The 27427-nt window shown below is 41.7% G+C and overlaps 1 protein-coding gene across 1 annotated transcript in view; it reads left to right on the forward strand.

Moving 5' to 3' along the window:
* LOC115768283 (neurobeachin-like) overlaps window positions 1-27427 on the forward strand; it is a 243210-nt gene that overhangs the window by 151684 nt on the left and 64099 nt on the right. The window contains exon 2 of the mRNA XM_030712822.1: window positions 24469-24573. Coding sequence (XP_030568682.1) covers window positions 24469-24573 — 105 coding nt within the window. The remainder of the gene's footprint in view (window positions 1-24468; window positions 24574-27427) is intronic.

Raw genomic sequence — 27427 nt, forward strand, 5'->3', positions numbered from 1 at the left:
TAGCTTGGCCACAATTCACACACACACACACACACATAGATTGCGAGCGCATAATTTGAATTATAAATTTCCGCTAGGCAAATATCTCAATACTTGTATGTTCGTGCTGTGTGTGTAGGTTTGTGTATGTGTGTGTGTGTGTGTGTGTGTGTTTTCGAGAACCGTAGTGCCAATGTCTACAAGGGTATTAAATCTTCGGCGTGCCGAACATATCTTAAGTTTTTCGTTTTTATTGTATTTAAAGCATTAAATTTGGTGAAGAAATAAGCATTTGTGCCTTGTTAACTTCATGATAAATGCTCATTGTAAACCTGCTGTTGCCCAGCGTAATATCTTCCTACTTCGCGTTTGACAAAATATAAAATTTTGAAAATATAAAACAAAATAAATACCAGCTTTCTATTTACAAAAAAATATATTTGTTAAGCGGACTTTTCATTTAGATAGCGTTTTATATGCATTTAATTGAATTAATAGCATTTTAAGCCAGCAGCTGGAAAAGCATTTTCCTGTCCGGTTTTTATAATATGTGATATCAATCGGGCTCAGTTTATTCAGATGTTTTAATACTGAACCCGGTCGGCTGAGCAGGGCTGGAGTCTGTTTAATCGTCGTGCTTATAACTCAATTTCCGTGGCAACGCGTTGCTTTTGCTGGATGGTTGGCGAAATTTGATTGATTTATCTGGCCTCTGGTTTTTTTACTTTTTCCATGTGACTTCTTAATTAAGTTTGACTTCGTTTCGTTTCTACCGACTGTTTTAATATTTATTTGCATTCGCTTTTCTGTCTGTTGACAACTTCATTTCCTCATGCCTCTGGCACTTGTTCCTTGGGCTTAATTGCGAGCATTTCACTTACGTGCGCGCTCTCTCTTGCACACATTATCATTCTCTCTCTCTCGTTCTGTCATGTTACTCGCTGCCTTTTACCGACTGTTTTAATATGTATTTGCAGCCGTTTCTCTATCCCTTGTAATTTGCCTTGTCTTTACTTGCGAGCCGCTCGCGCTGTCTCGTTCTTGGTACTCGTTACTCGCACTCGCTACTTGTCGATTCGTTTTAACTGTTATATTCGCCTACTTTTTGTTTGGCTGGTCTGAAATGTAAGTTTCTCGCGCGCTCTTGACATTGGCAATTTGCAAATTGTTTTATGACCTTTGAAAAATTTAAGTGCTTCATAATCAGCTATCATTCGCTACTCGTTATTTTGTAGGAAGCTTTTCGTGCATCCTCTGTCTCTCGCTAGTTTTGCTTTCTCGTCACTTACATTTGAAATACCTTTAAGCATTTGCAGTGTTCGAAATTATCCTAGTTCAAAATCATGCTTGTTGCTCGCTGCTCTTTATTTGATGCTCGTTATTTGTCACTCGTTACGTGCTACTCGTTAATCGCTGCTTGTTGCTCGTTTCTCGCTTTTTTTCTTCCTAAACTGTACTTAGCACTCAATTGTTTCCACTATGCATTACTGTCCCATGCGGCTGCTGTCAGGCTTTAACATTTTCATTTTGTGCATTTTACGGCTTACACACACACGCGCACATACACACACCTACCCACACATATGTGTATATATACGTGTATATCAAGCGCTGGGAGCAATTGCAGCGCCATTAAAACTGACACATTGCAATTTCATTTCACTGGGACTATCAAATAATTCCGCCAAGACTCAAAAAATGTACTCACACGCACATGTACACACACACACACACACACGAAAGCACACACACATACGCAGGAACATATATGCTTGCTGAAGGGAGGCATTCATATAAATAAAAACCACAGTGAGGACTTTTTACGCATCGTTAATTTTTCCCCGTAGACGCAACTTGACGCCCAACGACAATTCTCTGCCTTTCACTATCTCTCTCTCTCTCTCTCTCCTCTCTCGCTCTCTCTATCACTCAGTTTGTCACTCTTTCACTCAATCAGCCATTGGCGCTGTCTGCCGTTATAATGATGTCTGCCTGTTAGGCCTTTACATTTTACTTTGACATCAACACCAGCAGCGAAAGCAACCACCGCAGCGGCTGTCGTCGTGATTTACTTACTGCGGCACCACCCAATCACCCAACCACCCAAACACCCACCCGCCGACTGTATTGCGCTCTCTGTGTGTGTAAATTTAAATGTTGCACAAATATGAAAAGCAATTTACATAATATCCTGCCAAGTGTAAAATGATTGTCAATGCTGCCTGCCCGTCGGGTGCCCACGTTAGGCAGTATCTCAGCCGCATCTCAGTCGCCGCTCAACCACAGAGCCACTGTCACCCACAATGGGCCAACGAGCTGGGCATTTATTGTGGCTCAGGCGTATGTGAAATCGATTTGAGTTAGCAGCGCGGATCGTAGATACCTTGACCGCATTTCCTTTGAATTATAAACAAAATAACTCTTGATAATCGTAGCAAAATATCATCGATTTTGGTGCTGCTATCGATAGTTGTTGCTACTTGATCTTGGTGTGGCATCGATCGATGGCTTTTATCTTCGTTTTATTTAGTAATTCAAATATCGATTATAATAAGCTGATATCGGGTTTGGATATATTGCAATGCGTTCTAACTATAATATATTTAATGATTTATCGATAACATTTAAAACAATATTATTATCAATGTATCTTTGAAATGTGCCCAGGCCCATCTTAAATTTTATGTTTTCTACAGAAAATATTTAGCTATCGTTCTAGCAGTAAGATATTATCTTTCTTATTGCCAGTGATAAATTTGGTTTAGTGAGATATTTGCAACTAACATTTCAACTAAGTAGATTGTCGTGTGTCCTGTGGCCCCTCCCTCTCTCTCCTTTTCTCGCTCTCTCTCCTCCGCCCGCTTTTAATTTATCTCCGCCCTTGATTCAGCTTCTTCTACGTTTGGTGCACCGCGCCCCTTGCCCCTCGCTCGGTATGGGGTAGTGTGGTGGGGCAGGAGGCTGTGCATCCGTCAACATTTTGGAATTGATGATGCCGACACGCATTATGAGGTTCAATATCCTGGATAATGACGACAAATTGCGCAATATTTGCACCAAGTCGCAAACACTAGATAGCAAAATGAGCGAGCAAAGAGAATACGGTTGTCGGGCGGGGTCGCAGTGTGGCGAGGCCGGGGCTCAATGGAAGGTGCAGAGGGCATTTTGCTGTTGACTGCTGTTGAGTGCCTGCTGCCGTGTCCTTGTAACTGCCATCGTCTACGTTTGCAGCTACGGTCAAGCATGATTGATGAACGCTAATTAATGTGGCTACCCAGGCGTCGGTTCTGACCCCCAAACCCCAACCACTCACGCAGTGCCCACTTTGGCAACCGTCTAAGCAACATAGGCGTGTTCTCTTCGATTTATGCAGAAAATTGTGTAATTAATTTGCAGCTCAAGTGTCTCCAATACATAATTATGACGCTAGAGAGCCAAGCGACTCCGACCATTCCCCATCCAGCATCCTTTACCTTCCCCGGGCCCGGCACGCACATCGTTCCTTGACAACAATAGCAGCACTGATTCTAATAGGAGTCATTGAAGTAATTGCTAGAATATCCTGTTGCTATTGAAATAGATTAAGTGGGGTATACTGAACTTCGATGAGTTGGCTATGGACCCAAGTAGAATAGCTTTAACATGCTTTGCTGGACCAATGCCCCAGTCCAGGCCAAAAATAAATTCTTTTCAAAAATTTAGTTTGACCGATAAGGCCCCGCTTGCGCCCCTTATCTGTCAATCAGTCCGTCAGTCAATCTGTGGAACAGTAAGTCTGTCATTTTAGTCAATTTGTCAAGCAATCAGTCGGTAAGTCAATTAGTCAGTCAGTCAATATGTCCGCTAACCAATAATTTCATTGGTCAATCAATCAATCAGTCCGTGAGTCGAACAGTCATTCACTCAGTCATCCAGTCACTTAGTCAGTCATTCTGTTAATCAATCAATCAAACCATCAGCTTCAGTCCATCAATCGGTTAATACGTTCAAATGTGAAATGTGGACAACACTTAGGATGTGGTGTGCTGTATTGGCTGCTTGGCGCTGCTGTAGCTCTTTCAATATTTTCCTTTTCCTTTTTGGACAAATGCACAAAACTGGTCACACTGTGCCGCTTATGCCGCACGTTTGCCTACAAGTAGACGGTCTAGTCGGGGTTCTGGTAGGGCTAAGGGCGGCCGCATCTCGGCACAACAAACATGCGCAAACACGCAGCTGCACTTGAGATGCAAGCACGTCTCAAAATAACTGAGTAGCTAGCTGTGTGCGTGTGTGTGTATGTGTGTGTGTGCCTCAGGCGTGTGGCACAATGTGAACAATGACTTGGCCAACAGTCAGCGTCAGCGTCAGCATCTGGGGTTCAGCTGCTGTTCAACTTTTCACATTTGAAAACTAAAAGAGTTTATAAAGCCCACAATGAAAAAATAACTACAAACACACCGAAAATGTAATACCCTTACGGGCGAATCAAATGTCAATGCAGATATGGTTACCATTCTATATAGACATTGACATTGTACTTCCATATTTGTAAGATTTGGACAAAAAAAAGTTCTTCATACAAAACTGTGTAAGGCTCGATTCGGCCAACTGATATATTTATATATTTGTGCGCTGGAAAAGTAATAAGCTAAAAAGCAAAGAGAAAAACTAACAGATATACTCTGACGGTGTAAGGAACATAGAAAAATGGGAATTGAAGTCCAGAAATACAAGAAACAAAGGCTACTGAATATCCTTGTAGACATTTAGCTTATGGCCTAGCCGACATGTGAGAAATATGCTGAAGCACGTTATGCCTGGTTTTTGTATCTTGATAAGTTACATATTCAAATTATTTTCTAACATATTTTGGAAGTTTTGGCTCACATATGAAAGGTATATTAAGAGTAGGAATTGCAAGGTTTGGTCAAGCGATTGGGAGAAACAAAAAGTTATTCATGCAAGAACTTCACTTACGACCGATCCCCCTGGGAGCTATATGATAGCGATTCCGACTTGTTTTCGGACGCAGCTGGGTCTGTCCACCCTTTGTCATATAAAGCTTCTCTTTAAGTTACACATTGCCTGACACAATGTAACTGACCGCTGCACTGAGAGGGCATTGCAACAAAGATGCCGCTGCAGTTTCGCAGGCATTCCCAAATACATTTACAACTGCAATTGCATTTGTGGTTGAAGCTACTCTCGGCCTCTCATAGATGCCTTCAGTTTAGTTGTTGTTTGAAGATTGGCTTATTGCACGGCCACGGGACAGTTGGGCGCACACATTCGTCTTGCACACTGGCTATCTGTGTGGGTGTGTGTGTGTGCGCGTGTATGTGTGTGCAATGTAGCTGTCACTTTGCGGTCAGCTGAGCTTTCGGTTTCAATTATGGCCCACAAAGATGCAAAACATAAAATAATAAAAAAAAAAAATTGCTGCCTGCATTTGCATTAATTTTAAATTTGCAAAGCCGCAGGCGTGACTGTACTTTTAACAGTCATCCATCTCTCTCTCTCTCTCTCTCTCTCTCTCTCTCTCTCTCTCTCTCTCCCTCTCTCTCTCTCTGCATTTCCCTTCCAGTGGCTTATTACCTGCCACGTTGACTAGCAAATGCAAACGCAAACTCAGTTAATTAGAATTTCAGCTTGAAACAGTTGGAAGCAACGCGTCGGCCAAGTTTGAAATATTTTCTTTATGCATAAATGCATAACCATTGTGAGATTTTGCATAAAAATAGTGCCCGCTTTCCCAACCAAGCTAATTAATTTATTGTGTTCCTTTCTCTTTCAAATCCCTGACATTCCACTTAATCAATTTATGTTTGATTCAGCGCTTTTTATCTTGCATTTCATTCGCCATTTTATTCTATTATTTATCCGTTTCATAAATATTTGCATTGCTTAAATGTTTATCAATTTAAAAATACATTTCATTTTAACTATTAAAAGTTAACAAATTGGGAGATTGGGAGATTGTCTGCAAATGAATGCAACATATTTTCTTGCACTCTCGCAACCAGTTCTATTCCATTTCATTCCATTCGTATGTGCATATAACCACACATTCATTTGGATTGACGTAATTGGATTTCATTCTTTCTGAATTTATTCGTTTGCTTTCCATCAATGGCAACTTTACTCTATTTTGCATGTAGATTGCCTTCTAATTTCTTCCTATACATTTTTATTGTGTTTCAGTGCATTCCATAACGTTCCGTCTAACATTGAGAGCACGTCTTATCTTTAACGCTCTATTGCACAAAATATTTTGTTTGACTTAAAGCTGAATGCGATTTGCTTAAAGCTGCATTACTTTAAATTTAACATTACTTTGCATTTCTATTTTCTATTCGTTCCACTTGCCGCCCAAATATCGATCTTTAAATAGGTGTTAATCTCATAAGCGTGCCGCTACCTTCATAATTTGGCACTAGAAATTCATTGACTGTTCAAAGAGTGAAGAGACGGAGAGCGAGCCAGAGAGGGAGAGGGAAAGTGTGATAGAGTATGGTAAAACATTTGTTCGCTGTTGCTTGTTGTTGCTCACATAGTTTTGTATGCCGCACACGGGCAGCCAGGATCCTGACAACTTCGCTAGTTTACAGCGCACGGGTCGTGGCATCTAGTTAGGCTACCATAGGCTCTGTCATGTGTGTGTGTACTTAGATGTGTGTCGCATTTCAGCTTGCAGCATCATCTATCTAAATGGATATCGCGCTTTCAAAGGCATCAACAATAACAACAACAACAACGACAACGGCAACGTTATTTGGAGCACATGCTCAGCGCGACTCACGTTTGGCGTCTGTCTGCCTATCCGTCTGCATGTCCTTCTGTTTAGCTCCTATCTGTCCGTCTCCCTGTCTGCCTGTTTGTTGTATTGTTGCACGTACATGTCGTAGACTTTTTTTCTGCTTTTGCTAAAACTTCACTAAAAAATGAGCCTGGCATGGCGTTGAGCATTTAAACTAGCTACAAAACACCAGCCATGAATCGCAACACCCTAACACAACCAACCCCCAGCCGCCAAACCCGCACCCAACCACCTCAAGCCAGACCCTACAGCAAATGCCCTGCCCACAGTCAAGGTAGAAAAGCGGCGCTGCGCTACGTGCAATGCATGCACAAGTGCTTAAATGTGTGTGTATGCGTGTGTGTGTGTGTGTGTGTGTGTCTGTGAGTCTGTGTGTTTGTCTGTGTGTGTGTGGCGGCCAAGACAAAATGCGGCTAATGTTCTTTCTTCAACTTAGATTTACAATACAACGTAAAAAGTTGTTGCGATTCGCTGTTGTTGTCAGGGCAAGACTTGTGGCTGTGTGTGTGTGTGTGTGTGAGTGTGTGCGTGTGTGTGTGTGTGTCTACGCTCTATGCTTTTAGGCTCTAAGCGCGCGTGTCTGTGTGTATGTGCGTATGTGTATTTTATGGCGCCAGTAGTTGAGCATCGCGCCATAAAAACAGGAAGAAAAAAATTGCCCGCGCTTAAAAGTATGCTATATATTTTCGCTCATTCAGCTGCCAGCGCATATTACGTATACGCCCCCGCATGCAGGCGCTAGCTGCCGAGTGGTTGAGTGCACTTGCATAGTTTGTGTCGACCATTTGGCAACAACAAGTAACGCCTTATAATTGCCCAACAACACCCACCCGCACCCGCAGCCCTAACCCCTAACCCCGCCACCGTCGCCTGCCTTCAGCCAACTGCCACACGCACATCAATAATTGTTAGCCATTTGTATTTAGGGCTTTTCGCTGGAAAACTCAATTGAATTTTTGGTTTACAGTTTTGCGCAAGTTTCTTAAATGCTTGAAAAGTTTTTGGTCAGCAAACTTGTTTGGCCTAAAGGCATTCTGTCTCTAGTTAAATTTTATAAATCTTTATTGCTTTTTCTTTGCGCTTATCTTTCCCCCCTCTCTCCGTCTCTTTCACTCTCTCTCTCTCTCTGTTTTTTTATTTAGTTTTGTTGAATTCCAAGTTTAAGTCTTTTTTCATGTTATTTTTTATTTATGATTGCATGTTAGCTTACAGTGAATACCGCTATGGACGCTCAGTAGGCATCCATGTTAACTTCATCCTTGTTCCGTCATGTGCTCGCTTTTATCTGCCAACTATCCTCCATGTTCAGTTAGAGCCCTTCAATAGCTATCTGTTTAGTTGTTTTAACTCTCTATTATTTGTATTCGCTTCTGGCTTTGTGTTTTGCCTTCCAGTTATCCTCCCTGTTCACTTGCCTCGTCTTTTGTCCTCCATGCTTGCCATATTTAGGCTGAAATATCGAATTCTGCGATTTGTACAAACGTTTCTCTACAGTAAATAAAATATTTACTCCACTTGTCAGTTTCCGCCATTTTAAAATGTTCATTTCTGCTTTCTGGCCTCGCGAATGCCTTGTTCTTAAACTTTTGTAGTTAAGCTCATCTTCATGTTAACTGGATACCTATTTGAGAATACTCTAACCAGTTCTCTTTATATTAATGATCTACTCTTTGTGCATGTTGCTTAGGTTCTCAAAACTGACAGTTGGGCAGGTTAAAACAACAACAACAACAAAAACTGCAACAAAAAATTCAACCAGCAACTTTTTCAGAATCTGAACTACACTTTCAAAGTTGTTTTATGCACTTTGTTTTTTGAGTTTTGCTTTAATTTATATACATACATTTATTTCTTTATTTTTATTTTTTGTGGGCAAATGACATTTATTTTGTTGTTGTTGCCATTGTTGCTTTAGCTGTTGCTGTTGCTGTTGCTGCTGTGGCTATTGTTGTTGCTAAACAAAACTGAATAAAACAACAGCGACTGAACAAGTCAACAAAAGCCAAAGCAATTTGGCAAACTATGCGAAGCCAAGCAAGAGACAAGGACAGAAAAAGGCAGCACTCGTTTGATGAACAAGCGAGAGGTTCAACCTGTGGGAGGTTGGGCGGTTGCGTGGTTGCGTAGTTGCGTGGCTGGCTGCTGTGGTGGGTGGCTAAATTGAATGGACGATAGAGTGCTAAAGAGAACTGGCTGCCCGGCGAGTTAGTAAGAAAGTTATGCCAATTCATTAATTAGCCAGCCATTGGGCATACGCACACAGTCACACACACACACACACACACACACACACACACACATACACGCAGACACGCACACACGACCAGCAGCTGCGACAACAAAGTGTGTAACTTGATATCGTCCGTCTTTTTACTTCATAAAAGGCGCTCTTCAAGCTCTCGTACTTTCTGTTCGTTGTTGTTGTTGCTGTTGTTATTATTAGTGTGTACGTGTGTGTGTGTATTCTGACAGCCATATTCCATATTCATGCCGCGTGTACCCCCCAAAACAGTCCACCCCTCGCAACAGGCTCTCACGCAACCGGCTGCCTTTGGCCTGTCGTTTCAAGTTTCGCTCATTTATTTGATTAGTGTGCGCGTGTGTGTACGTGCATGTGTGTGCGTGTGTGTGTGTGAGTTTTGTTGAGTAAAGTTTCAGCAGCAAATATGGCAAACAATTTCACAAAGTGGCCAAAGCTAAAAGTTTTGTCAATCTGCAATTGCCATAGTATTAGCTAATCGTTGACTTGAACGCAGCTGCTGTCGTCCAACCGCCCCCAGCGCATGCAGCCTCCCCGAGAAGCATTCTTATTGAATTCTTTTTTTTTTTGCCTGCTTCACGTTCTGCACACCTAATTAGCCAACACACACATGTGTATATTTTATTTAATTTTAGCAAGCAGGTCTTATATTTGCGTCAGCTGTTAGCTCCAGCTCAATTCGAAATGACAATGCTAAATTTAAGCCGAAACTTAAATGAAGTAAGTTGAAAATAATAATAATAATAGTTTTATACAAACGATTTAAAACTCCAGGCTACCTTTAGCAAAAGCAAAGCGAAACTTTTACACATACATGTGTATATTAGTTCTATATATATAAACATAAGTATAGAAGGAAGCTAGAATATTTGCAAAGGCACCTTGGCTCTAAGTTCTGAGCAACTCCTAGCCGAGCACTTCCGACCAATTATATAGAGGGTCTATGTAGAAAGTGTATTCAGCATTCAATATGCCCAAATAGGCAGTTCTATCTACGCTATGGCTGTTGTAGCCAATTGTGGCATGATTTTACCTTGCTCTCAACTCAATTCTCAATCGCATTTCAACTGTGAAAATACGTTTGCCTTTCAACGCATTCAATTAGTCAATTTAGTGAATGCTCTTGTGTGTGCGTGTGTGTGTGCATGTGTGTTTGTGTATAGATTGTGTCCACACATTTAGTAAATCTAGTTTGTTTGCGCTTCAATGAATTGAATGCAAAAGGCGCTCTCTTCCTCATCCGGTGAGGTGCTCATCTTGGCCTCCTGCAATTAGCTCGTGCCACGGCCACGTGCCCAAGTGGCAGGGTTCTGCGTGTATCCTGTGCCCCGTGTCCTGTCTGCCTGTGCCAGCCGGGGAATGTCATTAGCATTCATTCACTTTATGATATGCGTTAGATCATTGAGTGTGGCATTTGGAAATTATAATACACAATCTATATGTAAATGTACGGCATTAGGTGGCCATAATGTCAGCTATGTTATTATGCAGATAAATATGGGATACATGTATGTATATACGTATCTATATATGCCCCAACCACAATCTAAAACTATTTATGGCATGGTCAGCGAATCACGAACAACTGATATGGGCTATCAATTCGATTGCTAAATTTGCAATGAAATAAGGAAAACAAATAAAATGGTAAATGAATTATTAATAAGAACAGTTTTTGGAATTTGTGCGGGGACAATCCAATTCTGACAGTTATACACAGCAGTTAATCCACAAGTATATGAAGTGGAAAGATGAAAAGTGGGTCTATGCTTATTTTGATTTATTGTTCTTATTTAATTAAATATATGTTGTGATATAAACTTATTATTTTTGTCAATTATTTTGTTTATTTTGATATGTTATTATATATTTAATAACATTTTTTAATTTTTAGAAGATGGTTTTTATTTTCATTTTTTATTATTTATTATACTTAATTAAGTGTTATCTAAAAAAGTGCTGCAATAATTAAATTAAGATCGAACATTTATCAGCATTTTTAGGAATTGCGTAGCGACAAAGTCAAACTATAACAAGCCGAAAGCTTATTATTCCCAACTGGTTTTAGCTTGGTAAATGGCAAATTTTCGTTGGCTTAGATCCCTGTCTATTTGGCCCGTGCCAGTTTTGTAAAATGCTGCAATACTTGCGTTGGCTTTGGTGGCAAGCGAAGCGTTAGCTATCAGCATTGCCAGATCTTGCAATTGACCCACAAGGAGTTTGCTTTTGTGTGCTTTAACAACGTACTCGCCTTCCTTTAAAGGCTTGGCCGCAGTTGCCAGGCACTTGGGAATGCGATAAGCAGGCTCTGGCAACTGGCGTCTTACGAGTTCATGCGCTATCTGGCAACGCCATCGTTTCCGCTTTTATGCATTGGGCCAGCCATATCTAAAGCACACATCGCACACGGCTTGCACTTATCCAGGACATGCGTCCTGTGGCAGAAAGAAGCGGCGACAGCGGCAGTAGAAAACTTTGTGATGCCTTTTTTTGGGTTTTTTTATTTTGTCGCTGGCTTTTCATTAAAATTGTACGCGCCTATCTGGCCATGCAGATCTTTTGGCTAGGCAACTAGTCTAGCTCATTCTCTGCCTTTGCGTGTGTGTGTGTGAGTGTGTGCTTTGACTTTTGTTACCTTTGTCTAAAGCGCAAAATTGTCGAGTTTTGCAGAAATTTTATTGCTGAAAGGTGCTAAAATGCGAAAGTGCTGATGCCGATGCTGATGTAGCCCAGGATGTTGAGAATGTTGAGGATGTCGAGGATGATGATACTGTTGCCCAGATAGTGGCATGGATATGCTGCCTCTAGACTCTGGCTATTTGCTGCTTCCGCTATTTCCTCCGCTCTCTCGTTCTATCTGCTCTTGTTTGTTTTTCTCTTTTCTTTTGTTTTTCTTGTTTTTTATTCTTTTCGTCTACTTTAATTATTTAAATAAAAAATTGCCACAAACTTTGTGACTGTGGCGAGTTGTGTTGAGCCACTGAAGTGCCAGGCACTTGGCACAGTTTTCAATCTTTTGCCATCTCTTCTTTCAATGCCCTAGCTCTGTGGGGGTTAGCAGGAGTATATTAGCTTGTGGCAATGCTTGCTTACTCCAAACTCCAAATGCACCAAGCTGGACTTTTATATTCGAGCATCTAGCTTTAGTTTATGATTCACAGTCTCTTTTAGAGTTGCAACTTAGGTCACAGTTTGGGACTCACAGCTTTCCCTATTTCACTATGTTCCCATTTCGGAGTCACAGTATAAAACTAATATTAGATTTACAGTCAAGGCTTTGTGCTACCAGTTCTAAAAACAAATTAAGGGTCACATTTTTAAAATCAAAGTTTTTGAGTCACAGTTTAGAAATCACATATTAGGTCACAGTCTGAGAAGTAACAGTTCATGAGTCTCATATTAAGTCATCAACCAGAAGTGTTCCTTAAATAATAGTTTAATGTTAACAGTTTGAGAGTCACAGATATAGGCTCGCAGTTTTGGAGTCACAAGTTGAGCATCACACTTTAAGAGTCACGATAAAGGAGCTGTTTAAAAGAAGGTGCTTTGACAGTCACTGTAGAGTCACTGTTTGGGAGTCACTCTCATAGAGACAGACTGTATGAGTCCAGTGCTCAAGCAACTGTACAGAGTAAAAGTTTAGCAGTCACACCTTAGCCTTAGCACACTTGAATTTACTTAATTGTTGGCTACTAACACACTGCGAACAGAGTATGGCGCAGTCGGGAAGTTGCGATTGCAAATTTCTTGCAATTTTTGCTTTAACAACAACAAGAACAACAACAACAACAACAACTGACGCGTTTAATTAAGCAAAGTGGCTGGCCAAGTTTCTGTCAGCGTTTTGGATTTGGCTTTTTGCACTGCTTTCGGTATTCGAGTTTGGGCTTGGCTAACATGCCTTACCTTAACCCCGCCCCCCTGTTCGCCCACAACGCCTTTTGCTGCTCTGCATTTTTGCTAATTTTGTCTAATTTTGCTAAAGTGACGGCTCAGGTCGTTGGCATTTATGAGGGCGCGCGCACATCCCGCAATGGCTTTCTGCCACATTTCTCCAAGTTAAGAGAATACCTGCTCTCAGTCCCTGTCTTTCTCTCTCTCTCTCTCTCTCTCTCAAACGCACACACTCTCTCTGTATCTGTCTCCGTTTTCCTCTGTGCCGGCAAATATTTAATTTCTTTGCCTTTTGTCTTAACTACTTGGTGAATAGTGAAAACAACAGCAACAACAACTGCAACGAGCAAACGGGGCTGTGGCATGTGGCATGTGGCATGCGGCTAGCTGCAGGTGGCAGCAACAGAGCGAGCTGCCTGGCGGCCGCATTGCAAATGCGCCTCAAACTATGCAACATTGTTGCGCAAAAATGTTGCATATTTATGGCACGACTTTCAGTGATGCGCCTATGAAAATTGTCGTGTCACATGCAGACTCGTGAGAGCTGAGCCGCGAATTAAAGAGAAAAACTAAAATCGAAGTTCAATCGAATGAATGGAATATTTCCCAAATAAGAAAATAAATATTTCCCAATAAAAGCTGTAATAGAATTGGTTACCTTTTTGCACTCGTGAGTCGTGAACGTGACACGATCCATAAATTAACTTTTCATAGTTAAATTCAACAGGAAGTTAAGAAAGTAACTGTCTGCATTGGCAAGTTAGCTTTCAACTTGGGAGAACAGTCTGAACAGTAAAAAGTCAAGCATAACATACTCGGCATAAAACTGATAGCAGAGTTGTTCACATATCGATAGTTTATCGTGATAAATAATCATTATCGATTGGAAAATTAATTTATATTTATTAAGCCGAATATAAGCTCATATTAGCTCTTGTGAGCCACAAGTTGAATATCTATTTACTTAACCTCCATATTCGATAATGTAAATCGATAACAATTCGAATATAGGGGCTCGATTGTGGACCAGGGTTGCCAACATGCACAGCGCCTAATGTCGCTTAATGTCCTCTTTGGTTGCCATTTGCCAATTTGGCTGCCTTTCAGCTGCTCATCTTGATTTATTGGTCGAGTGCAAGTTGCGTTTAGAGCTGCATCAGTCAGGAATTTGGTGCGTTTCTCATTTTCTTTGGACACATTTTTCCGCCTTCACAGCAAGCATTTTCTTAATTTTACCCCACTTGCTCCAGTTATGTGTGTGTGTGCGTGTGTGTGTGTGTGTGTCTCTGCCAGCAGGTTGCCCTTTAGTGCAGATTGAAAAGCGCAGTCAAGCAGTGTCACACCCACACGACCCCTGCCCGTCGAGCTACCGGAAAGCAACAACATTGCACATTTGGAAATTGAACAGAGGTTGAAATATACGCGACAATATTTTTGTTATACCCTGTAGGCCCTATGTTGGTGGGTATGCTAGAAAAACATTGGCTGGGAAACACTTCTTCGAATATTTTACTGTCTTTTTTAGTATGCAACACGAGGAATAATTCCTTACAATTCTCCTTAGTCACATTTTAAAGTAGCTATTAATAGCTTTTGCAAGTGAATGTCGTCCATGTTATTGTCATGATATTTTTATCCTCCATGGTCACTTTACACTTTACAGTTCTTATTTTGTGACTTCCGCTTCATCTTACAAGCTTCCATTCTGCTCCACATAAACATTATTCATAAGGTAGTTGCCCTTTCTTGCTTCATGGATCCGAATCAGTAGGCCACACATTTAGGCCACGTTTTAAGTTTTTACAGGGTATCTTAGTCGCACACTCTTCATTTTCTCCAACCACTTTTTGCTCTGCTTGCTCAGATACTGTCGCGTCAAGCGTCGACAATCAAGCCAAGTGCAGGCTCCAGTCATTCTTCGGCTACAAAACCTGACACACTCCTCCGCCCCCCATCTACCACTGCCCATCCCCTGGCACCGCAGCCACCCGCCTGCGCTGCCAGGCTCTGGCGAGAGTCCTCAATTTTTGTTATACGTTTTTAAATCATATTTAACGCTCAATTATTGACGCTCAAAGTCGAGGCTGCTGGCAACAGACAATGGCAAACTAATGGATGCCTCTTGGCTCGTGCGATGTGTGGGGAAATGGTCTGAGGGGCTGGAGATGGGGGCTGGGGACAGGGGCTGGCTTGCACTTAATGCTCATAGCTCGACGCATCAGTTTGGGCCTCGTCCCTACCCGCTGCTGCCAACGCGCGTTTTGCGTGCTCAAATGACAATTTGTAAAGCTTTCAATGAAGAAGGCGGCCTATAAAATGATGCCAGGACCCGAGCAGAAGCGGGTGGCGGTTGGCGGTTGGCGGTTGACGGGTGGCGTGCGGCGTGTGGCACACACACAAATGACAGCCACTTTTGAGGGGTGCCATAGGCATGGCCATGGGTCGGGGCCAACTCGCCTCCTCGATCAGCTCGTAATCAATCACTCAATCAATCAGCAAGTAATGTGCATTGAAAATTTTTTTAAGTGTCCATAATGTTTGCCTGCCAAAATGTAGCTAAAGAAGGGGGGCGGGCAGGAGGGCTGGCTAGAGGCGTGGCAAGCAATCAACTTATCCGGGCAAAATAATATTTGTCAGCCTGGCTAAGTAATTGTCTGCGCTGAGGCTGTGCGAGTGTCAGGGATTTAGAACATGCGACTTTTTAGCCTTATTGCTCTGTCATTGTCGTACTGTGAGGAGGGGGGAGGAGGCTTAGGAGCGGCTGGTTCCAGATATATGTAGCTGACTTAGATACTTGTCTTGAAAAACAAAAAAAAAAACAACGAATCCGTTGCCAGGCAATTATTTAATGCTGTCAGGATTATGGCTAGCTTGTAGAAAGATTGAAACTTCGCATTGACCTGGACGGCAAGGTAGAGCGGGAAGTAGAGTAAGGGCGAGGGAGAGTTTGAGGAAGAGTGCGAGGCAGAGAGAAAAGATTAAAGGGCTGAGAGCTGGTCAATTAGAGTTGATAAGCTGAAGAACAACTTTGACAGTTAGCTTATTAATTTCTTATGACTACAGAAATACTCAAAAATAAGTTTCCTCCAGCTGTCCACGATAAACTTCATCGAAAGAACAGAAAATCGATATTTATCGATTATATGCGCCGAGTTATCAATGGTTTCAAATAGCTGGAGCTTGCTTGTATCTAGCTATTAGAATCTAGCCTTTAGAGTCTAGCCTTAAGATTATAGCTTTAAGAATACAAGTTTAGCTTTAGTGATCTAGCTTTCAGAGTTTTCATTTAAATTTTGTGCTTTTAGAGTCTAGCTTTAAGACTCTAGTATTGAGAGTTAAGCTTTCAGAGTCTAGCTCTTAGAATCTAGCTTTGAGAGTCTGCTTTTAGAGTGAAGCTTTAGGCGTTTAAGCTTTGAGAGTCTTGCTTTTAAAATCTACCTTTTTGGAGTCTAGCTTTAAAAGTCGAACACACAGATGCCAGACTTATTTTGTGGAGTCCTTGGCCTTTGCACAGAACCATTCAACACATCTTTAACACATCAAATAATATTCATAAACAAATAATAAATATTCAATAAATAACAAATTAATAAAACACAAGAACTCATTGAACATTTGTTTAAAGATTTGCTTGAATTTTTATTGAGCCCCCCATTGTTCGATATATATTAAAATTATGAAATGCTTTCGATTATTTATTTATTTTTCATTTTTTTTTTATCGCAGCCATTTGCAAATTTCTTTCAGCTTTGCTTCTGTGTTTGTGGATTCAAATGCGATTTAAAGGCTGCTGCCATATTTGATTTATTTTATATACTTTCTACTCTGGTTAACTGGATTTTGCTTTTTCAATGACCATGCACCTTGCCCTCGTCCCCATGCTTCGCATTCGATGTGGCACGCCCACAGCTTGAATGTTTGCATGTGGGCGTGGGCGGTGGGCTACACTTTATGCTTAGCGTGTTGCAAAACTTCGATGATTAACTTTTTCGATTAACTCAAAACTCAAAACAGACAAGGCACACACACACACACACACATGTGCGCTCGCAAGTATGCAATGAAAAATAGAAAAAAACAAACAAATAACAACAACAAAAATAAAAAGCAGAACGCCAAAGCAGCAACTGCTGCTGCAAACTGAAAACTTTTCTCATGGCGATAAACAATTTTCAACGCCCCTGCCCCTCCCCCCCTCCTTCCACCTGCACACCCACAACCTTGCCCCTTCCGTCTAGTGCGCCGCCTGTGAATTTTCTTTTTTTCTCCTGCTTTTTTTTATAGCATAAATTTATTTTAATGTTTATGCTTAACAATTTTCGGTGCAGACCACCCAAACCGCCCACGCAATCAGCTTTGGCTCTAGCCCAAATAAAAAGTTTTGGTTGCGCCTCCCCCCCGCCCGCACTCCACGCTTCTGCTGTTCACACAGCAAACGCAGAAACTTTGCATATTGATAAGGCGGAGATAAAATACGAGAAAGTAGATTAAAGACACAGGCATAGAAAAGAGAACGCCCCTGCATAGGCAAAAGTCCCACCAACCCACGCCAGCCAACTCAGCTCCACAGTTCCCAACACCTTACCCTCCAGGCTGCCAACTCTCCACCCGACGCCCAATTGCGCTACCAATTGTGAAAGAATCTCTGATTGATGTCTGTCAGTTATGTGGCAAAAGGAATCCTTTTATCATTGGCGCACAGTGGGCGTGGCGCCTGCATGCATGTCAATGTGTGTGTGCGTGTGTGTGCGTTGTAATTATGTCCCATGCTAAGCCAGCGGCAATTGTTTGTGATGATAAATGATGAATGGAGCAGGGCGAAAAAAAGTAGAAAGGGCTTTTGGTTGTGAGGGGCGTGGGGGGCATGACCATGAAATTCATTAAGGCACACAGCACACACACACACACACACACACACACAGCACACACGCACACATGGCCAGTTCTAGGCCCTGACCCAATTGTGAAAGTTGCCTAATGGCCAACGCCGGAGTCATCAATAATGTGGCCAACAACAATTGTGGCTCAGACTGCCGCCTAATGAGGCCCCACGCGGACTTTAAAGATATCATCACCCACCCACCCCCCTCCAATACACACGCACGAGAAAAGAAAACAAAAGTGATTTAACAGTCGCCCCCTCCAAAACAAAAATTAAGATTAAAAAATTGAGCAACTGCAACAGGAAAAGCGCAGAAAACTTGGTAGCTCAGAGCTGGAGCAATAGGCAGAACTCGACTGCTAGGGCAATTGTGGAAGCTCCTGGGAAACTGTGGCAACTGTGTGGCAACTTACTGGGGCAGCTGCGTCAAAAACAATACAAAAAAATAAAGAAAAAGTTGAGCAAGCAACAAAATTTCCCCAACGAGCAATTTCCCTGCGTGTGTGTGCGTAGCGAAGAAGAAGCATAGGAAAAGGTAAAGGGCACAAGACACGAAAAAAAGAAAGAAAGAAAAGAAAAGCAAAAGAAGTATATATATAATACGACTAAGCGATACTCTACGCCTAAGCACATTAGCTAGCCTAACCCGATCAGAGCTTTAACTCTAATCTATGCAATTTGGGCTCCGTACAATTCCAATCAATTAAAACGCCATATATAAAGGGCGTGGCAATATAATTGAGCCAAGCTGCAGACTTCCGCTAACAAGATGTATCTGATCAGTCATCAAGTCAGTCACTCAATCAGTGAGCCTGTCTATAAGTCAGTCATTCAATCAGTCAGCCAGTCAGTCTTTCAATCAGTCAGTTAATCAGTCAGTCAGTCTGTCTGTCAGTCATTCAGTCAGTCATATATATAGTCATAAGCATCTCTTGTCCGTGACACATTTCATTTTAAATTCATAATACACTCTGCGAGGGTATCAAAATTCAGTGTTTGAGCAAAGAATATTTCCAAATAAGCGACGATGAAAGGAAAACCACCAAAAAAAAAGTAAAAAAAAAAAAATAACAACAAAAAAACCCCAAATAGGCAACAAAACAACAACTTTCTAAACGAACGTGAGAAAAGAGCTGAAAGGAGAGAGTGCAGGAGGGGTGTACGAAGAAGGGTTGCGTGCTAGGGGGGCTGTTTGGGGGGGGGGGGGGGGGGGGGGGGGGGGGGGAACGCGGCTCGGCGTTTACTTTTCAAAAACTGTTTTAAAAGCTTAACCAGGAATAGAAGAGCAGAAAAAAAAATTTGCGAATATTCCCTAATGACGGCCGCTGCCGTAAAGAAATGCCACAAAAGTACAGAAAAAAAAAACATGAAAAGAGAGAGTTAGAGAGAGCGAGAGAGGGGGGGGGGGGGCGAGAGAGGACGAGCAGGCAAGTGCAAAGGGCATGAGTTTTGAGGTTAGGCATGGAAATGGGCATTGAGAAGCTGATGGACTGGGAGACCCGCAATGATAAAGCGTCCTGATAAACCATCGGAGAGACATCAGCATTCGGCACAGGCCAAGGCATTTCACAGATAGAGAGGGAGGGAGAGAGAGAGAGAGAGCCAGTTGGTTGATTGCCACAGCTAAACAGCAGCCAATGCAAGAAAACAATTCGTGTGTTTTCTCACTTTACTCTTCCTATTTCATTTGACGTGTGCCTCCTTTTGCGTGGGCAATTTTCGGTGCGCTTGCCCCAGGGATAGTTAATCACAACGATCCTTGTTGCAGCTTGTGCCAAAACCATTTGGGAATTTTAGCGCGCACTTTGCGAAACATCATTTCGGCTAACGAAAGGCAAGCTAGGCGCTTGGGTCGCACAGAATGTGAATCGATTTGCATTTATCAGAGCTGTGCCACGCTCGATTAGGGCTGCCTTGCGTACAGGGTGTCTTGCAGTCGTGTAGTCTCCCCAAGTGCCTGCCTACGGCTTTGTAGAGTATATCTTTTGTGCTACATCATTTGTTTACAATCCCGTGTGCTTGTACTTGATGACTATTGGACCCAAACATATTAATTATAGGAAGATCCACATTTTTCCCAGCCCTTATACTGAGCTTAGCTAAGAGAGCATAAGGAATAAGGTTTATGTTTGCTTTTGGCAACTGAAAATGACATCTCGAGAGAAATCATAAAAAATAATGTAAAAAAACATGAAATTCTCATTCAGATTTTGCGTAAAGTTTTCTTTTTTTTTATTCGCCTTGCGCCGGCAAACAATTAGGAAAACTTTGCTCCCTCCTTACAAGCGTTCTAAACGCCGCTTAATTATATTCCAGTTTTTTTTATTTTTATTATATTCCGAGGGGGGTTTCAACTGAAATTCCCCAGCGTGTTGCTCCCACCCCTCACTCAAAGGCTCTGTCCGCTACGCACCTTTAGCTAGCACATTTAGTCAATTTTGAGTTCATTTAAAAAGTTTTTTTCTCTGTCTGGCTTTTTTTTTTTTTTGTCTCTTTCGCTGAGCGCTGAGGGCGAAAAGAAGAAGAAGCAGCAGCAGAAGCTGTCGCTGACATTTTTCGCTGCTGTTTGTCACCTCGTCTCCGTGAGCCTGAATACCCCTAACCGACCCCTTATCACTTGTTCCGCTTTCATTATGTGTGTGTGTCTCTCTCTGTGTGTGTGTGTGTGTGTACTTGGAGCTGCTTTTGCTGTGTTTCTGTCGCCTTGTTTAAAGTAAATTGAATTTCTTTTTTATTTAAAATGCGCATTGAGACGCACTAAAAGTTCTCAAGTGGCAGCGTTTTGTAAGTGCGAGGCATGAGTTAGAGGGGGCGGGTGGCTGTAGGTGTTAGGTGGCGTGGGGCAGGGTCAGGCGCAGGGGCATGGGCAGGGGCAGGGGCAAGAGCAGTGGAGCGGCGGGTTCTGATACTCGAACGGCGTCATGCTGAAAATTTAGCGTGAAGGTGAAAAAATTACACTTTACACTCGCTGGCAAAAGCAAATAGAAAGGGGAGAAATAGTATGAGAGAGGGTGAAAGAGTAAGAGTGTAAGAGAGAGGGGTGAGAGCGGGGGGTGAGCTGTGAGCGGGGTGACTGAGCTTGGCCTTTGTATTTGACTTTCCTCATTGCCGTTACCTTTGTGCAAGTTTTTCGCATTATTTTCTTTTTTATTTTATTTTTGTAATTCAATTTTACTTTGCAGGTGTCGAAGTTGACTTAAATTGCGTTAGGTGCCATTGTAAAAGATATGTGTGTGTGTGTGTGTGAAAGTGTGTGTAGTTTTGTAAGTGGTTTACTACAATAAAAAGCCAACCGCACAGCGCAATTGTTCAAAATATATATTTGGAAGCCTGCTTAGTAGACCAAAGAGAGAAAAACCAAAGGAATGTATTATAAACTACAAAAAGGACGACGTTTCTCTGCAGCACAAACATTCAATAAGCTCATATAAACAGCTTTGAAGAAACTTTAAACTTCATCCATTTTCCACCCATATAACAGCTAATAACAGTTGTATAACAGCCAGCGAATTTTGATTAACAAACATTTTAGTTGTATAAAAGTTGTATACACATTATTATATATTTAATAGAAAACAGCTAATCGAACCGTTATAAAACATATATACTTAAATGAAAGTTTTATTCATAATTTATATAACAGCTGTTTTTTTTTTTAACTTTTAACGGTTCTTTGTTGTTTTTATAACAATTGGCTTGTCTATAAGTTGGAATATTATGAATGTAGATGAACATATGGCACATGTACAGCTATTGTCTAAAACTTTTCGACAGAGCTGACCATAAGTATATCAGTATCTAACAGTTTCTTGTGTGGCACATTGACTTGTGTTTAGGCCGTATAACAGTTGTTAAGTTATTACAGTTCTGTAAACAGCGCATTTACTTAAGCTGAAATTATGGAGCTTCCAAACGTAATAATTTGTCTGGACAAAAAGCGATATATTTCCTCAGTCAAAATGGAGATATATCGGCGTAGTATTGTCGGTATGCCACAGTTTTGCTACATTTGTGTATGACAGTTGTATAACAGTTTTGCTACACTTCTATATATATCATATGACAGTATGAATAACAGTTTTGATACATTTGAAAATAAGTTTTATGACAGATGTATAACAGTTGTGCCTCATTTGTATATTAGTCTTTGAAAATATGTATAACAACTTTTCCTCATTTGCATATTAGATTTTGGAAAGACGTATAACAGCTCTACTATAGTTGTGGATCAATTTCTAAAAGCATTTATGCCACACTGGCGCTTGATAGGTTAGCATTAGCAGTAGAAGAGCAACTGTATAACAGCTTTCTAGCACTCGCACTCTCAGTACAGGGTATCGCTCAGCAGCCGCAACGCCGCAGATGTCGTTTTGATATTTCTGCGAAGCAGGTGATAAGAAATCAGAGTCGTACAACAATTAAGGGTGCTGGGGCAAAGGCGGGTGACTGCAAAGCGGCAGTGAGGGGAGGAGGAGTGGAGCCTGCAGAGACAACAGCAACCACTAGACTGCGGTTAAAACTGAAGCTGAGCCAAAAAAAGGGGCAAAGGACGCATAATTATAAAGCTGTCCATAACAAGCAGCTCAAGTGCAGCCAGCTTAAGGGCTAGCACGAAAGAGAAACACAGAGTCAGAGAGGGAGAAGCAGAGTGGGAGCGGGAGAGGGTCAGAGAGCTGCAGAGGCTGCTGGCGCTAAGAGGATGAGGCTGGCGCCCAGCTGGCGGCCGCCAGCAAAGACCCCCCTCCCCCCACTCCCCCCCTTCAAAAAGAAAACACAATACGAAATAGACACATAAATACAGACGAAGAGGGGGGGGGGGGGGGGTGTTAGGTCGGCAGAGCGGAAGGGCGAGCACGGATTGTAGCACTTGTGAGCAAGTTTTTCTTCCACTTGTATTTTTATTTTTACTTTTTTTCTGTTGCGCCTCAAATCAATTTATGGAATTTATTTGCTGATTTTATTAAAGCGCGCAAAAAGCATCAAATGAATTGACACGAAAAACCCCAACACCAGCCAAATGGCGGGAGAGTGCGGTGTGTGTTGCATGGAGGGGGAAACAACAGTAACAAAATTCGATTGTCGATTCAATTGCCTGTCAAAAAAAAAAAAAAACACGTAGATATTTTGGAGCCATGCGCGGCTGCCGGGCTGGAGGCTTACTCTATCGTAATTAAGTTAGAACCTTTCTAGACTCTCACTCTTTTTCCCACTCTCACTCTCTCTATCTCGCTCGCTCACTGCCTGCCTCTTCGCCCATCTTTGCTGAAAGACGCGCTGATTGCGCTGGCCGGAATGGCTCTCGGACACGCCCAACCCACACTTTGAGCCAGCATCCAGCATCCAAACTACCAAACCAACATCTATGAGTACTTAGCTTAAGCTCCACAACTTTCAGCCCAAAACGCCAGCAGGCATCTAAATGGTCACAGCCAGCATGATAATCCCACGGCCCAGCCCAACACAAACTTTAGGCCAACCATTGCCCAAAGCCATCATCATCATCATCATCATCATTATCATCATCATCATATTCATCGACACGCACTTTAAAAGTGAAATGTAGTTCAAATAGAGAGCTCTCAAATTACTTGACCCACTTTCTTATATGGGAGTTGATCCAGCCTACATCAGATCCTCATCTCCAACTCAGCTGAGCTTGACTAACAATTGAATCATTCATTTGCAGTGTTCCACAGTTCCACACGTTTATACAATTCTCTTACGTGGTGAATCATGTGCTAAACAATGTGAATTTAGTTTTTTGCCAATTTTCCATCAATTGACATTTTTTGCTTAGATTTCTTTTCTGTTTTGTCTGAGCTGAGAATTAACTGGTCTGGCAGCCCCACAAGCATAACTCGTGTAGTTCGCAGCCAGCTTAGATTCGTACCAAAATCAGTCTGGCAATATTCCACATACAAATATTGTATTATTCAAACGCCGTGCGCCTAATTCCTACCAATTCCAACTCTTCTGCTGCAGAGCGTTGCCAACTTTGTCTGCATAGTGTGGCATGCAAGTGTGGCAACGCCCACATATCATTTTATAAACTCTTGCTAAATAAATAGAAAATTATAACTTTTTTTCTGTGCACATGTATAGCCACAATATTTATAAATGTGAAAGCTTTCACGCAACAGTTTTTCACCCATTTTCCGCCGTTACAACTTTTTAAATCCACCAGAGTACATAAGTTCTTAATGCACTACACTCAGCATCAACAAAAATAATCCTTTCCGACAACAACATGAGTTTTTTACTTTAAAAAAGTCAACAAGATTTTTGTGCCTAACTTTTTTATTGGTATATTTTTTGCTATTTTATCGGTACTTTTTTCAATAAGCCAATGTGCAAATTCTGTAGCATAAATAATTGTCCGCCCTTCCCTCTTTTAACAACAGTATTTTTGTACTTACCGACTCTTTTCAGTTGGTATTTTTTTTGGTATTTTTTAAAATTGGAATGCAGCATTCCAGCTTATCATTTAATGATGTTACAAAAAAAAAACAGTATTTTTTGCAGCCTTGCTGACCCTTTTCAATCGGTATTTTTTCGGTATTTTCCGAAATTCGGCTATGAATTCGCGACTTTATAAAAAACTCAAAAATAATACAAAAAATACTAATTAAAGAATCTTTTTTTTTAATTTTGCAGCTGGTCGGCGGCGAATTCGATATGGAATTGAATTTTGTGATACAGGATGCGCAGAATATAAAACATATGCTGGAGCTGTTGGATCATTGTCCGCCCAATTTGCAGGTGAGTTCAATAACAGCTATTGATGCTAAAAAGGGCGTGAGGGATGAGAAGGTGTATGTGTGTGTGCAAGAGTTTTGTGTAACAGCAACAAATACAAGATTTGTTGTTATAAAATTCAATCAAAAATTTTGTTGCCTTGCGCCATCAAAGGCAAATTAGGCAACGGCAAAAATGTGCGAGTGTGTGTATGAGTAGACGTGTGTGTGTGTGTGTGTATGTGTGTGTGTATGTGTGAGTATGGGGGTGGCTCCAAATTGTGCGTAATGAAAGCGCAACATGAAATGCCTTTCAACTGTTTTTACTTTTGCCGCGTTGTCAGCCGCTTCGTTGGTGACGCATCGCAATCTTTTTTTGATTTGCATATGAATTTATATGTGTCTGCCTGCGAGTGTGGGTGTATGTGTGAGGGTGTGGGTGTGCGTGTTAAACAATATTTTACACCTGACGCTGTCGCTGTGCGTCGCGCGGCGCCATCCAAATTATTAGCATGAATGCTGGCAAAGGATGCAGCTCCTGGGCACGTCCCTGAGCGTTGCTTTGTGTATGCGTGCTGTGTGTATGTGTGTGTGTGTGTGTGTGTGTGTGTGCTGGCAGGAAGTGTGCGCTGCTTTCGCAACACTCTTCTGCAGCAGCCGCTGTTGTATGCAATTCCACACCCACCCGCGCGCCCGCCTCGCTCTGATGAAATAGTAGACGCCGGAAGTTGAGTAACCGTGTCAGCAGCCAGCTTCCAACACTGAGGAACCATCATGCACCCACTCCAACATAGCTGCCCCAGCGCCCTCCTTCTCCCCAGGCTCCACCCGAGCCCAGGCCCAACCAAACTCAGCCAGTTTGTGAAGCCGACAAAAGTCGCGCCAATGCTGTCGCTTAATGAGTTTGTTTCAAGTTTGTTCCACCGTTCGGTTCATTCACCTATCAACAAGCTGATTGCATTTGGCGGAATGTGTTCGACGAGCAGATACCCTGTGGGCACAGCTGAGACCAGTTAGCTAAATAGCTCCGGGCTGTATCAATTTTCTAAATTAATTGGGAGCTTAAAAGACGAGCTCTATTTGAAGTCTACTTTATTATGTAGTTCTTTTGGATTATATATATTAAACTAGTTCCTCTAGGAACTTTATTTTTGGCTGGCTTCTTATTAAGTTGTTCCTTAGGGTACTATATTTTTAACGAGTTCTTTACTATCTATTTCATTTGGTTACTATATAACTAGTTCCTTGCTTACAACTTCTTTTGGGTACTATATTTTCGACTATCTCCTTAGGGTGCTATATGTTGAACTAGTTCCTTTGAAACAGTCTCCTTTGAGTACTTTATTTTTAATTGGCTTCTTATTGACTAGTTCCTAGGCTTACTTCATTTTAACTAGTAACTTATCAACTAAATCCTTTGGATACTATATTTTCAACTAGTTCATAAGGATGATATATTTTAAACTTGTTCTTTTAAACAAGTTCCTTTTGGATTTTTAACTAGTTTCTTATTAACTAGTTCCTTTGCGGTACAATATTTACAGATTCAATACCAAACTAAGGTAAATAGAAGCTACTAATATAGCTATCCAATTTTATGTTCCTACAAAATCAAGATAAAACCTTTTTTTTGGGAAGATCAAGTTAGGTTTGTCGTTGGAGTGCTCCGGAGATTTCTTGAGCTCTCTTCAACGCGCATATCTTCAGAATAAATAAGTAAATACGAAGCATACAAAACATTTCATTCACACAAAATCTTAAGGTTTTTGTTTTAAGCGAGAGTTTTTTTGAGCTTATGTTAGTAATGCTCGAAAAGGGGAAATTGAATGCATTTATGGCTTAAGAAATTTAATTCTTACACAAATTACAAATTTTTTGAACCGTGAACCGCTCCAAAGCTTGCAACTTTTGATATTTTACAGCACTTTTAAGTGAAAATTTGATAAGTGCGTTAAAAAGCAGAAGCTGTAGATAAACTTGTTTCTGGTAAGAGTCTGTAATGCGTGCTCAATAAAAATAGGAGCAGCGAGAAAAGAAGAGACCAGCAAAATTGAGAGAGAGAGAGAAGGAGAGAGAGAGAGAGAGAGAGATAGAGAAAGAGAGAGAGAGAGAGAGAGAGAGAGCGAAAAAAAAGTAAACTTTCTTTCTTGTTTTTGGAATGGGACTCTTGGCATTTGCCGTGGGGCTAAAGAGATATTTCGGTGCGCAGGTGGAGCTTGTGTGTGCGTGTGTGGGTGTGTGTGTGTGTGTGAATGTTTGCTTGTGCTGCCTTGACAATCCATTTGAAGCCACTTACATATGCGAGCCATTAAAATGCCGCTTGGCGAATTGTGCCTGCTGCTTGTGTCATGTGTGTGTCTCCTCTGTGTGTGTGTGTGTGTTGCGTGTTGTGTGTTGTGTGTGTGAAACATGACTTTTTCTTGTTTCACGCCGTGCGAAGTCAGCGGCATTCAACGTCAAATAGTTGCGGCTCGGCTGTGCCTCAACAAATTTATTTAGCTTTTAAAATTAATGAAAATTGTCACTGACAAGTGTTGTGTGCGTGTGTCTGTCTGTCTCTCTCTCTCTCTCTCTCTGTGTGTGTTTTGTTGGCATATGTAAAACACGCATCAAATATGCATCATTGAAGTGGCAGAAAAAAAATATATATATGTATAGAAGAAACGTTGCGTGATTTTAGGCGCCAGCTACAAGAATTTGGCAGAATATTGGCTGCCCGCCTGGCTGGCTGCCTAATTTGGCATGCCAAGCAGGTGCCATTGAGCAGCTCGCCCCACTGCGCCCCAACCCGCCCGCCAGGGCACCACCCTCAATCAGCCTAGCGCCTGGCCCCTTGCACGCCCACGCTGTGGCATGCCCCTTTATGTGGAAAGTGGAAA

The sequence above is a fragment of the Drosophila novamexicana genome, unplaced genomic scaffold (assembly GCF_003285875.2).
Source record: "Drosophila novamexicana strain 15010-1031.04,08,12 unplaced genomic scaffold, DnovRS2.1 tig00001741-arrow-arrow-pilon, whole genome shotgun sequence".
Lineage (NCBI taxonomy): Eukaryota > Metazoa > Arthropoda > Insecta > Diptera > Drosophilidae > Drosophila > Drosophila novamexicana.